Here is a 14,275-nt window from a genome sequence, read left to right as displayed (position 1 = left end):
ATCACTGTGTGGGGTTAGCTAAATCCTTGCTCTCCTTGTGATGTTTCAGGAGCTGAGTGTTGTTTTTTAAGGATATTTTTTTGGGAAGTGTTAAAATATACTAAATTGCCTCATGCAAGGCATTTGTGTGATGATTTTAATTAATATAGAGACTACAGTAAGGAAGCTACTTTTTAAAATGTATGAAATTTACTATAGTTTTGAAAGAAAAAAAATATATCCATTAGAACTTGACTTCAGTGTTTAGATAGTGTTGATAATGAACATGTCTTTACTGATAAACTAGGAAATGTATTTTGTATGTAATTTAAACTTTTTAAAATTTTTTATTATCATCATAATCTTCTTTATATTACATTGGATTACATATAACTTTACAGTGTATTACATTGCTTTTTCAAAAGGGAATGCCATGCATGTCAGTAAATACAGAGACATTAATCTCCCCGCTTCAACATTCAATATCTTTTCTATGTTTTCTCCAATCATTATTATTATTATTCTAATTAATTTTTAAAACAGTCAATCGCTATTTCTCATTTTGCTTATAAAAAGACTTTGCCTATCATGAAATACTTCTCAGATCAATCCAGTTGAGAATACTATACCTGTCCTCATCAACAGGTAATAAGCCATATCTGTTTCTCACTAATGTCCTGCCTCTCTATTGTTCTCTTGTAATTTAAACTTTTTAAGATGTTTGTACTTAAGATGACTATAAAACTGTTACCGAGAAAACTGAACAGTAAAATTACGTTTTATGAAACATATGGGGTGAATACACTGAAAAACAAAAGTTAGTTGATACTTCTTTGTTTGACAGAATCTCATTGCATTGTGATCCTCCTGCCCCCCAAAGAGCTGGGACTGCAACATGTACCCCCATGCCTGGCTTCTAGGGAAGGCTAGGAAGAAACCCAGTCTGGGAATCCCATGTGGCTTCAGCCTGCCCGGTAGCAGCATTGGCCACCACACACGACCATGGGTGGGCTAACCAAAGTTAGTTAAAGTGTGCTGTGTAAACTGCTGTCCATGATGCAGTATTACCACAGAGACTGGCTGTTTTAGACGTTCACTGTGCCCTAATATTGAAATCATATGTAAATCTATGTTGCCATATTAAACTCCTCATAGCTCCTAATTACCTAACCAGGTTTCACACCTTCTTAGAGCTCTCATTTTACCTCCCAATGTGAACACGTGCGCTGGAACCTAGAGATTATGGTTGTTGCATCTCAAGTCACTACAACATGCATGTTCGGCAGCTCACATCACCACATGAGTATTAAATATGCATAGGCACAACATATATTTTTCTCGTGTTGTTCAGGATTAATTTTTCCCTGGTTCTGATCTTCCATGGCGTTCTTTGTTTTTTCATATTCCTAAGTGATGTTAAAGAATTTGGTTTCACATATATTTTTACTAGTACTTAGAAAGCATATATTATTTAAGAGTCAATGACATGTTTTTCCACAGTGAAAGCATTTTTATACATGCATGATAGTAGCCACTTATGATTGACTAAGTGAATGTACTAACTAAAAAAAAAAAAAAAAAAGAAAAAGTAACCTGCACGGGTAATGTCCTTCATTTTGACAACGGAAAAGACCCCATCGGTGGTGGTGTAAGCTGAGCCTCTCTAGGTTAATGCCAGCTTGGTTAGAAGCACAATACAATTACCACTGCAGCACTCAGTCTCATGGCAGGTCATTCATCTCGATTTGAAGGCAAATTATCATTCTAATCTTTTTATTGTTAGATTTGCAGAGGGAGTGATTTACTGCTGAGCGTCAGTTATAACTCCCTTTCTTGTCTTCTTGTGTCTAGCTCCTTGTGAAGGCAACACGTTCTTCTGCCACAGTAACATGTGTATAAACAATACCTTGGTCTGCAATGGACTCCAGAACTGTGTGTACCCTTGGGATGAAAATCATTGTAAAGGTAATGCTTAGTCCCTGACATTGCAAATTCCCGAGTGCATGAAGTGGGAAGGAAGTTTGTATGTGTTACGCTTTTTAATTTTTTTTAATTTATTTTGAGAGTATATTGTGGCTTTTATGAATTCAGTGCATGTCTCATAATTGATTCTGTAAGCATTTTACTTTGTCATTACTTGTGTGGTATCCAGGGGTATCTTCATTCATGAATGCACAGTGGACTCTCCCCAACACTTGAATACTCATTAAAGACATATTAGAGGGGCCAGCAGGTGGCATGGTGGTTAAGGGTGCTGGACTCCAAGATGACCAACTGTGGTTCAAGTCCCAGACCTGGCAGCTTGCTTTTTCACTTTCCCTCTCTCTCTTTCTCTCTCACTCTGTCCTTTTCTGGTCAAATTAAAATAAATAAGTAATAATCATTTTTAAAAGACATATTAGAGTCTGCAGAGCCATGGTAAAGATTGGAGCTTTTAGCACAGTGCTTTGCTTTCCTATCGTACCTGGTACCCTTTAATTTGTGACTGCATCTCTCATTTATTCTAACACTTCGTCTTCCTCGGACTTTGTGTACCTGTTCTAGAGATCAAATGTATTGAAGAAGCATTTGTGCTTTCAAGTACTTCCAGCCACTTAATTTCACTTCAATTTTGCAACCAACCACGAGGCTTTTCTTCCTTTCGAACAAAAATAGCTCCCAGTGCTCCTGTCTCCTTCTCTAGCCTGCACACAAAGATTTGTTTTGCAGACAGGTTTCTTGGCTCAGTTAGGCATGTTGAGAATTTTAGTTAGATTGTAAGTGCTGTATAGAAGTTTCTATTCAGATTCGATATTAAACAATTTGCAAAGAAGATTAAACAGGCCAATAACTCTTCCATGCTTAAAGTCCAGTATTACCTATTTCAATTCCTCCGCAGGTAGGAGCAGAGAAGCATTCCCATAGTAGCCGGTGTTTCTTACAGTCAATAAAAATGCAGGGCCAATATCAGCTATTTCCCAGTATTGGCTATCTCCCCGGTAGGGTGTTGGCAATGATTACTTTGTACCCAAGCCACCACTTCTGAATAGGTAGAGAATGCAATCGTTTCTGAGCTATCTCAATATGGCACTGTTAATGGTTAGAGTCACCACTGGCCTTGCTTGCCCATGGTCAATTTGTTGCCATATTTGCAACGAATATTTGACATGAGTCTCAATCAAGAAGATGTGCGTTGATATGCACTAGCAAAGTCCAGGGTCACTTTCTTCAGAGAGTAGAACCATTCTTTTGATTTTTAATTCACCCCCTTGTGGTGGGATAAAATACTTTTTATGATTGCAAGCATTTCTCATTTATTAGCATTCACTTTATGACAAAGCTTGTGGTGTAGCCTAAAATGTGTTCCTCGTGTCCTTGAAGAGAGAGTGTATTTGCTGTTGAGTCGGTTGTTCTATACATACCTGCCTAGTAGCTTTATAGCATTGCTCCCATTTTCTGTTTCCCTTTTGATCCTCTCTCATTTTTTTATTCATTATTAAGAATGAGTATTAAACTTCTCAACTATTATGATCGAACTGTATGCTTCTCTCTTTGATTCTTTATAGAATTGCTTTTTGTTTGAGATATTTTTTAGCTTGGTTTGTTTGGTCCCTATATGGTTGTAATTGTTATATCTTCCTGAAAAGTTTTTATTACTATAAAGCCATTTTTTTGAGAGATTTTTTTGCTTAGGGCATATGCACTTGCCAGAAAGACAGAGAGAGACAGAGAGACAGAAAGAGAGAAATCACCTCCTGGGGGGATGGCCACGCCGCAATCCCTGCTCCTCCATTCTTCTCTTGGGATCTTGAGCGCACACGCACACGCGCCTGACGTGAGTTTAAGCTACCAGGTCCGGGACTCAAACCACAGTGGACTACTTGAGAGTCCAGTGACATAGCCATTATGTTAACTGCTGGTCCCACTATAAAACCATTTTAAGGCTAGTTGGTGGCATTATGGTTAAGGCAACTGGACCCCACATGGCTGACAGCCATTTGAATCTCAGACGTGGTGGCCTGAAAACATGTGTGCTCCCTGAAATCACGAGAGGACCGGTGTGTGGCCCATGTCTCCCCTGGAGGTGCTTTCTCACTTCCCTGTCCTTCTATCGCTCCCCAGTGAGCCCATCTGCCCTATAGCAAATGAAAAAACAAAAGCGAAAAACAAACAAACAAAAAGCTATCTTAAAATGTTGTTACATTTTTGTCTTAGGTATATTTTGTAGAACATTAATATACATAGCCACTCCAGAGTCTTATGATTGCGGTTCCCATGTTTTATTCTCATCCCCGTACTTTCAGTCTGTCCGTGTCTTTGAACATGAGGTGTTTCTTCTGTAGACAAGTCTTTAGTTGGATCTTCATTTTGTCCAGTCTGACAATCTCTGCCTTTACACTGGGTTGTTTAATCAATTAATATTTAATACTGTTGTCAATAGAGTTAAATTGCATCTACCATTCTACTTTTTATTTTCTATATGTTTTGTATATTTTCCCTCTATTATTTTATTGCTTTAATCTGCATTATGTGACACTCTAATTTTTTGAATGACATTTCAATATATATTTTAGTTCATTTATTACTATTATTATTATTATTGTTTGCTATGGGACACATACACTCACCAGAGACAGAAGGAAAGTAATTAAGAAAGCACCTTCAAGGGGGAGATGGCCACGCTGGAGTCCTTTCTCCTCCATTCTCCCATCAAGATTTTAGGCATGCATGTAAACATGCCTGGGAGTTGTTTTCAAGTCACTGGGTCCAAGATTCGAACTGCACAGTTAGCCACGTGGGATCAAACTGCCTTAACCACCAGGTCACCTGTTGGTACTTTTAGTGACTTTGTTAGTGGCTGCTTTAGGACTTAGAGTATATAGATAGCTTAACTTCTCAGGATATATTTCAGATTTAATGAATTATACTAATTCCATTCTAGTGAACTATACAAACATTATTCATATATAGTTCTATTCTCTCTCTCTTTTTCCTATTATTTTTGTGCTATTACATTTATTGTGTTACAAACCCAACAATACATTGGAATAAGTATTATTTTAACTAATTTTACGTCTTTTAAAGAATTTGAGAAAGGAAAAGAGGAGTTTATATTAGTATAGTTTGCTATATGACTTTCTACGTACAATTTCTGGTCTTCATTGTTTTTTGTAAATTTGCTTTACCCTCGGTTTTATTTCCTTTCTCCAATAATAGTTTCATTTTCACCTGCTTTCTTTTTACTGGTATCACCAATTATATTACTTTGAAAAGAACTTTATGCAGTATTTAAAAAAAAACACTGACTAAAAATTTCACTGCAATACTACAATTTTGCAAAAGATTGTAAACATTGTGCACATTCGTCAGGCCTTTCTTTTAGGAAAAGTGCTATTTTTATGACAGGTTAACAAATACGCACTATTGTGCACTCCTTAAGACAATGCAAAAAAAAGTTTTGAATTGTTTTTCTCTTTCTAAAATTGTAAACGTAAGTTTATCATTTATAATTTGTTCTTGCTTTTTTTGTCTTACATTCACTATCCACCACCCACTCCCTCCTAACTCCTTTCCCTCCTCCTGTCACTAGCCTCCACAGCGACACAATCCACCATCTCTTCAGATCTCTCAGCCTCTGCTGTAAAGTGCAGATACCCAGAACAAGTTGAGTAGGGATATACAATGTATGTCTTTTAAAATATAGCTCCCCTCACTAAGCCTTCAGTCTTCTATATTCGTCTATTTTAAGTGCAACATGGGATCTCATTGTTTCTTACAGCTGTGTGATATTCCATAATATCTATGTGCCACAGTTTTCCGACTCAGTCATCAAATTTTGGAACTGAGGTTGGTTCCACATTTTAGCAATTATAAATAATGCTGCAATAAAAATAGGTGTAAAGATGTCTTTCCAATGAGTGTTGTCTTATTCTTTGGGAAGATACCAAGGAATGGGATTGCTGGGTCATATGGAATTTCTATTTGTAAATTTTTGAGAAATATCCATATTGTTTTCCAAAGAGATTAGACTAACTTACATTCCTACCAACAAACCTTAGGAATCTTATTTAAGAAATCTTTGCCTAGCCCAATGTCCTTAAGTTTCCCCTATGTTTTCTACTAGTTTTGTGGTTAGGGGCACATTTTTATAAGTTCTAGGCAAAACAACACATTTATATACACACAACATTACTTTTCTAAAAAGTTAAATGAGGAATGTAAAAGTAATATGGCACTCTTCTACATAATTATCTACATAATTGGCCATATTTATTTGCCTGTTTATTATATTGCCTTTAGTTTTTTTTTTTAATATTTTTTGGATTACTTTCTGAGGTTACTTATTTTCAACTCAAAGAATTTCTTTCACTACCTTCTTTTGAGGCAGCTTTTTGAATATCAAATTACTTTCATTTTTGTGTTTCTGGCAACGATTCCATTTCATTTTTAAAAGTGGTTTTATTGGATATCACAGTTGTGGTTGACAGGTTTGTTGCTTGTTTTGTTTTGCCTAAGCTTTCAGCACGGTCAATATGCCATCGAACTCCCTCCAGATCCCCATGATGACAAGTCAGCTGTAGTTGCTCCTTTCTATGTGATGAGTTGTTTTATTTTATTTGTTACTTTCATTATTTCCTCTCTATCTTTGTAGCTTCTTTTTCTTTTTTTTAAGCATTTTTAATATTATATGTCCCTTTCAAGAATTTCTCTGTACCTTCGTTTTTGACATCTTTAATACTGTAAGTCTTGTTATAGATGCTTTGTCTGTGTCCTGCCTGCAGTGTGCTGAACTCGAGTTCATTTTCCTGTTGTCTGGGAAGTTTGTAGCCTGTAGTTTCTGAATGCTTTTATCTCTTATTCTCTCTCCTTTCCTTCTATATTCCCCTGCATTATGTTGCTGTGCTTAATGATTTCCCACAGTTTTCTGAGGCCCTGTTAATTTTCCTGTATTTTTTTAACTCTTCTTCAGATTGCATCATTTTTAATCCCTTTATGTTAAAGTTTGCTGATACTTTCTTTTTTTCAGCTGAAATGCTGATGAGTCACACTCGGAAATTTCCATTTCAGTGATTACACGGTTTGACTCAAGGATTTTCATTTTTCTCTCTTACAATTTCAGTCTCTGTTGATGTACACTATTTGATGAGGTATTGTTCTCATCTCCTGGAATTTCTTTAATCACAGTCTGTTTACTTCCTTAAGCATCTTGATTATAGCTGCTATGAAATCTTAGTCTGCTAAGTCTGGTATCTGGCCCTCTCCAAGGTACTGTCTTCATCTGCTTCCGGCATTTTCTGTGTATAAATTGCATTTCCTGTTTCCTACCTTGCCATGTACAACTTTGTTAGAAACTGGACAAGTTAGATAGTGTATGCTAGCCACTTTGGACATGGAATTCCTCCTCCCCAGGGCTTATTGTAGTTTTCCTGTTTATTTGGTTTTGTGTGTTTATAAATGTGGTTGGTTGGATTAGTTCAGTTCAGCCTCCGATGCTGCACTCCAGAGACCCTGGCTGTGCGAGCTGTCACCCTAGGATGGTGCCATGGGTCTAGCAGCTCTCTCTGTTGCTTTTCCTTTTCTCTCTGTTTAGTGATCTACTGCTATTATTATCACACCCAGTTTCAAATGTTTTTGACATTGTCCAGGACCTAAGGTGTTTCACAATCTGACCCAACCGAATTCAATTCACAGAAAAGGTAGCCTTTGAGTCCAACCCAGGAGGACTCTTTTCAACTCTTACTTTCCTGGCTCGTTCTGTTAAACTTTTAGATTTTCTAAGGTTTGGCATGTTGCTATTTAGACACTAACAGACTCTTTTTATTTGCTTTCCATAAAGTAATAAAAACAGTAGTTTTTTTTTTAAAATAATTATTTATTTTATTTTTTCATTTATTCATTCATTTATTTTTTATTTGACCAGAGAGAGACAGAGGGTGAGAGTGAGAGAGAAAGGAAGTGAGAAAGCAAACCACCAGATTCAGGACTCAAACCCTGGTCGGTCATGTGGGATTGTCCAGTGCCTTAACCACCACACCACCTGCTGGCCCCTAAAAACAGTAGTTTTTTTGAGATTATCCTTACCCTGGAGATTATACACATTCTATCCCAAAATAAATTAGCTTCCTTTGGTGAAAGCTATGGTATCTCTATTCTTGTAGCTTGACTCTCTTTCCAAGAAAACGTTCTGCTCCAGAAGGGTGCCAGGACAGTGACCACTTCTCCCAGAGTGACACCATTGCTTTGTGAACAGTCTCTGAGTGAGGATGGTGACATCTGGTCTTCCCTACTTGGCACTCGAAGCCGTTCCCCTCTGTGAGAGAGCTGGGGCCAGTGAGAATGGAGCCCAGCATCTGCAATAGGCTTTGCTGGTGCCTAGCTTCTGCCCCACAAGTGGGGATGGGGAGGAGAAAGGGAGCCATGCATCTCCACCACTCTGGCTGGAAGTGCATGCCTGCAACATGGGTCCTAGGGGAGGGGAGAGGGCTGAAAAATGCTGGCAGCCTGACACTCCTGGGGAGATACTGTAACACTGCAGCTCTCAGACTGGGTGCTGCTGGGACTGGCAGCCCAGTGTTCTCCGCCCACCTTAAATAGAGGAGACCACATTGCTCATGAAGGAATGAAGGCAGAGGGAGCCAGGTGGGACTCCAATGCTACAACTCTGTGTTCCCAAAGAAATGTAGATTTGTTTAAATCAAGGTATATTCACTTGCTTAGGACAATTGTCAAGTTTCATCAAGCTGTACTTTAAAAGGTTGCATTTTTAAAGTATCTTTTGCCAATTTTGGTTATCTCATGTGGGGAAGCTCATGCAGGCCCTCATGCCACTATTATGAAAGGGTCTGTCTTGAAGTCAAAATGAATGGCCTTTTGGTAACACAATATTGCTACTTTGACGTCAGTTACCCCTGTCACCAACAAGTACAAAGGACAGACTCATGTTACCAGTAGTGCAGTTCATGGTTTTCTTACAGCTACGAGAAGAGAAGAGTGTTCTGCTGATAGAAAGGCCAGTTCATTTCCAATGTCACGCTAAGCATTTTAGAGGTTTTTCATATAAATTTCACATGTGCCTGTGTGCACATGCACACTTGTCTGTTGCTTGCCATCCCTGGCTAGAATCTCTGGGAGGAAGGACTGCTTTTAAAGCTGGAAGATTAGAAAGTTAGGGCCTCTGTGGAAAGTGAGACTTTTCATTTATTTTTAAATTTCTGATGCTACTTTAAGCCTGTAACAATTCTATGCTCAGCTTATTTTATCTGAGAGTTCTCGTATGCCTTTGACTGCAGTATTAACGTGTGGTGGGTTGTTTCTTGTTCTGTCCGTTTGTTGTCTTTGCTGTTTCCGACCTATAGAGAAGAGGAACACCAGCCTGCTGGACCAGCTGACCAATACCAGTGGGACTGTGATTGGCGTGACTTCCTGCATCGTGATCATCCTTATTATCATTTCTGTCATTGTACAGATCAAACAGCCTCGTAAAAAGTATGTCCAAAGGAAATCAGACTTTGACCAGACCGTGTTCCAGGAGGTCTTTGAACCTCCTCACTATGAGCTGTGCACGCTCAGAGGGACAGGGGCCACGGCTGACTTCGCAGACGTGGCGGACGACTTGGAAAACTACCATAAACTGCGGAGGTCATCTTCCAAATGCGTTCACGACCATCACTGTGGATCTCAACTGTCCAGCACTAAAGGCAGCCGCAGTAACCTCAGCACAAGAGATGCTTCCATCTTGACAGAAATGCCCGCGCCGCCCGTCAAGCCCCTCATCCCACCCATGAACCGAAGAAATATCCTTGTCATGAAACACAACTACTCCCAAGATGCTACCGAGACCTGTGACATAGACGAAATCGAGGAGGTGCCGACCACGAGTCACAGGCTGTCCAGACACGACAAAGCCGTCCAGCGGTCAGTATCCATAGATTTTTTGATGACAACTATAACCTGAGGACTGAAATCCTTCCAGGATATTATGTTCTCTTATGTCTCCATATTTCAGTTTCCCTTTAATTAATGATTGAAACCATAGTGTCTCAACATTTTTCCTTCTATTTCCTTTTCAGTGCTACCCATACTGTCCCTAAATCACGTAAATGCGCACCTTGTGTAAATGTGTGTGAGCACACACACGCACACACACACACACCAAAGATATTTAATCTATGTCTCTACATATACAAATATTTATTTCTGCAAAAAAGTATGGTTTTAATTTGTAATAAGATTTATATTGCTGATTTGCCTACACATGGTCATAGAAGTTACTCCCATCAATATTTATATATTTCAACATATGACATGATATTTGGAAACAACTGCCTTAACAAGATGGCTATCCCATCTTGTCGAATAATTTTAATGCAAAAATAACATATTTTGCAATACAATGTTTTTATTTTGGGTATGAAAATGAGAATATTTTTCTTCATATTTTACCAGATACTTATAGTACAAATTACATATCATAGCATGATATACTTAAATACTAAACACTTATTTTTTAACATAGCAAGAATTAGTAGAAACGTTAACTTAGTTTTTCTAAATATAAATACAATATTATCTATATTGTATTACTAACTCTGAAGTGAGTAAACTTGGAGGAAAGAAAATTTAAATTTAGAAAAGTTATTTTAAATTTGATAATCCCAGTCTACTTATGCTTTGTATTGCATGTTTTCTAGCTTTTAATTTGTCATATAAATTTACATACTTTCACTATTCATTATATATTCTCAAAACCTAAAGTATTTTAGTTGATTTAATATATTTTGCATGCTGATCAAGAAAAGTCTATTTCCACAATTTTATGAATTTTAGAAATGCTTTTAAGTAAATATTTGTGTGCATATATTTATTTTTGTGCAAATATTACTTTATTGAATGAAATAGCCATAACATTCCAGGTTCTGCCTCATTGGGTCTCTAAGCAAACATGAATCTGAATACAACACAACTAGGGTCTAAAAAGAAAATTCAAGGTAAGCAAATGCCCTTGGTTCCTTCTCCCACTCTGTTGTATTCTGTTTTGTTTTGTTTTGTTGCAATTGTCTTGTAGTTTTTAAGGGAATGTGCTATTTATTCATTTCTTGAGATCTGTGTTTCATGACATTTCATAATTAGACACTTGATGGATTCAGAGCTAATAAGGAGATGATTCTTAGCTTACAGATCTTTAAAATGAATGTTAATCTTACCATCAAGCATTGTACTAAAATGTTATTAAAAGGATGTTGAATTAATAAGCTACATTTTACATGTTTGAAGGTAAAGATACTAAACTTAATAAACTCTCGTCAAAGAAATACCAGAAGAATGCCAAACCTTTTAAAATAATTTTTTTAAAAATACAGAATATTCAGTCTCAGTCTAACTGAAGTCAATATGTAAAACTGGTAATTACTTTGCTCATGTAATTTGGCAACATTCTACTAAAAACTCATACACTAAGTATTAGGTGGTACTTATACCATTTATGCACTCTTATTTTTGCATGAATGTATGGCTGATCTCATCGAAATTAAATGCAGCATGTTATGTCAAATTTTATAACCTAAAATTTGAATGCTTGACAATGTCAAAGGTTTCGTCTATACCAGTTGTCTGTGTGCACATCTATATTGTCATCAGCTATCACAGTGGCTTTGCTTTTTGGCTCTTGATAGTCTTTAGCTATGTTAGCCTAAGTCGTCTCCAATTAAATTTGCTCGACAGCTAATACCTTCAAAACTCTTCAAGCCTATCAACTATTCTTGAATTAGGTGAATGCATTTCCATGCTTTATATTACCTTGATCAATTGGTGTACGTGTGTGCAGTTTTCATTGGGAGAAAATGTTTTAACTGTGTTTTATTTTCAGAGAAGAACTATTTATACACACATGGGGACTGTGAACAGAAAATTCTATAGTGAATTGTGAAAAGTGGACCTATTTCTAAACTCATTCCACTGCCTTTATCCAAACTTAAGAATCACAGACCTTTGTCATTCCTTCGGCAAGACATCCCCGCTGCACAATGATATGTTCATTTCGTAATTTGGTTGCTGGCCACCAAGTGCTCCTTAGTTTTTAAATACATTTTGAGATTAACTGGAAACTTGAAGAAGAAGTTAGTTCCTGATTAAGACTATCCCAACTTTTCTTTTCCTCTCAGCGTCACTTTCGTTTCCGTGTTGTTTCATGTCTTCGTTATCTAATCGTGTATTGTGTGACGTGTGGAAACACCAACCTGGATGTACTCCATGTGCATTGTTTTCATTATATAGACTGCTTGAGAATAGTGGCTTCCGGGTGATTTTGAACACGCTACAGCGAAAAGTGAGGCTGTGGACCGTGGAAACACCAGCTAGAGGTTTTACGGACGATACACACCTGTTGTCATATTATATTTAAGTGCAGCAAAGAGTAACGAGTAAAACTACTAGATTGCAATAAAAAAAATCTCATTTTTGATCTTTCCCACATGTCCTTAATTACATTTTTGTTTTATAGCAAAGGAAAATACTGTGTTTCAGAAATAGTTTTTGAAACCAGGTATTTTGCCTTTCATACCCTACAATAGAAATGTTTTTGATTAAGCACTTAGCAATATGACTGAATTGACAGTTTGAGAAAATTCCCTGCATGTCAGTACTGGATATTTGAGTTGGGAAAATATCCTTTTTATTAGACACATTGTAAAAAGCATGCATTCTCCAATACTGCTGTTATTATTCCATTTCTTTGTGTCATATGCTTGCTACTTGTAACTTTTTATATAAAGATATATAAAATGTACAATAATTTCCTAACTTGAGTTAAGTGAAATGTTTTCTTCTATTAGTGGGACAAGAAACTGACTGGCAGAAGTACACACTTTCTATCAACTCTTTCCACCTTTTAGGGTAAAAGATATTCTTTAGTACTGACGTTTACTTCCCCAAATATTTGATTTCTAAAATTTTATGGAATATGTTCTTTTAGAATAGGAAAGTCTTTTGTAAATGCTTTAAAATCACAGACCCTTTAATGCCCTCAATTATACCATTCTGAATTATTCTTCTACTCAGGCACACATACGATACTTGGAAACGTCATGATTATGATGTGTTTCATACAAATAAAGTGAAATCCTACAATATATTTAATCGCTGTTGAATTGTATACACACTCTATAAAGCTGGATTCAGTGAGTGCATACTCCTAAAAGTACCGATGTGTGTTCTTAGAAAATACATTTGGAAAGCCAGAGTTCTTGTAAATCCGCTTACCAGCATTTTCCAAACGACTAGATTTTACAAGTGAAATGAATTCTGTCCTTCAAAGTGCAAAGCAGTCTTATTTACCACAATTCAGACCTTACAACTCAAGCAGGTTTTACAAGCCAAATACATAAATCACTCTCATATATCCATGTTGGAAATTCAATTTTATATGTGTTATTAAAAGAAATCAATGGGAAATAAGTTGTTATAATAGATAAATCAAATAACCATCAGAGTAATTCTGAAAACTCTGTATTAAGCAAATGTTAACCTACAGAAATAATCACTTTCAGGAATTTGATAGACTGGTAAATAGAAAAAAAGTTTTGAACACACTGAAAAAAGATTATTTTTCATTGTTATGCTGCATATTTTTCTATGCATTGCTTGTGATAAAATTTACTCTTTTTTTTTTCTGGCTTGAGTGATCTATTTATTGCGAGGTTACTTTTATGACTTTTAATTCACAGTTAATGCACCAAAGAATTTTTTTTGAAATGATTAACCATATTTTATATCGCTTTATTTATTTAGGAATCTTCCTAAAACCTTTTAATGCTGATTGAATAATCTAAAAAAGTGTGATAAACCTGTCAAGACTTTATTATAGTATAAATAAAGACAGGAAAATTAATTGGATGAACAATTTACCTTTTGCTTGTCCTGTATACCCAAGGTCCCCATCCCCTCCGGCTCTTCCTAAATATGCAAAATGCTACAGACTTGCTGGCACTCTGTTTCAAATAAACCCCCTAGCAATATTCTTTTCTTTTAAAACACCAAACTAAGCCAAGTATGATGATAAGAATGGATAGCTTATGTGTAATTAATACACAAGAGCATCATGGGTAAGCAAAATATTTTAGATGAAGACTAGGTTTCCACAATGGTCATACATAATAAAGTTGGTTATTAATGGGTAATAAATAATATAGTTATTCATTAATGGTAGCATTGTAATAAGAAAGGAATTCAGTGGTAATGCAGCATTCTTGAGGCATCTGTTCATCACTGGCAGTAAGTAAAGGTTGCATCTTAGGGTGCAGGGCTGGGAAGTGTTCTTAGG

The 14,275-nt window shown here is 36.6% G+C and overlaps 1 protein-coding gene across 4 annotated transcripts in view; it reads left to right on the top strand.

The window, feature by feature from the left end:
• Positions 1 to 13,366, top strand: part of NETO1 (neuropilin and tolloid like 1) — a 134,901-nt gene extending 121,535 nt beyond the window's left edge. Inside the window, exons 5-8 of one of the 4 annotated variants that reach the window (XM_027771335.1) lie at positions 1,831 to 1,944; positions 9,315 to 9,873; positions 10,872 to 10,946; positions 11,825 to 13,366. In XM_027771335.1, coding sequence (XP_027627136.1) covers positions 1,831 to 1,944; positions 9,315 to 9,873; positions 10,872 to 10,932 — 734 coding nt within the window. In that variant the 3' untranslated portion in view covers positions 10,933 to 10,946; positions 11,825 to 13,366. The remainder of the gene's footprint in view (positions 1 to 1,830; positions 1,945 to 9,314; positions 9,874 to 10,871; positions 10,947 to 11,824) is intronic. The other 3 variants (XM_006147230.2, XM_027771334.1, XM_006147229.2) reach the window with 3 other exon arrangements.
• The last annotated feature ends 909 nt before the right edge of the window (positions 13,367 to 14,275 follow it).

Source organism: Tupaia chinensis, unplaced genomic scaffold, assembly GCF_000334495.1.
Source record: "Tupaia chinensis unplaced genomic scaffold, TupChi_1.0 Scaffold000206_1, whole genome shotgun sequence".
NCBI lineage: Eukaryota > Metazoa > Chordata > Mammalia > Scandentia > Tupaiidae > Tupaia > Tupaia belangeri.
Note: the sequence above shows the minus strand (reverse complement) of the source record. Positions and strands in the feature narration are given on the sequence as shown.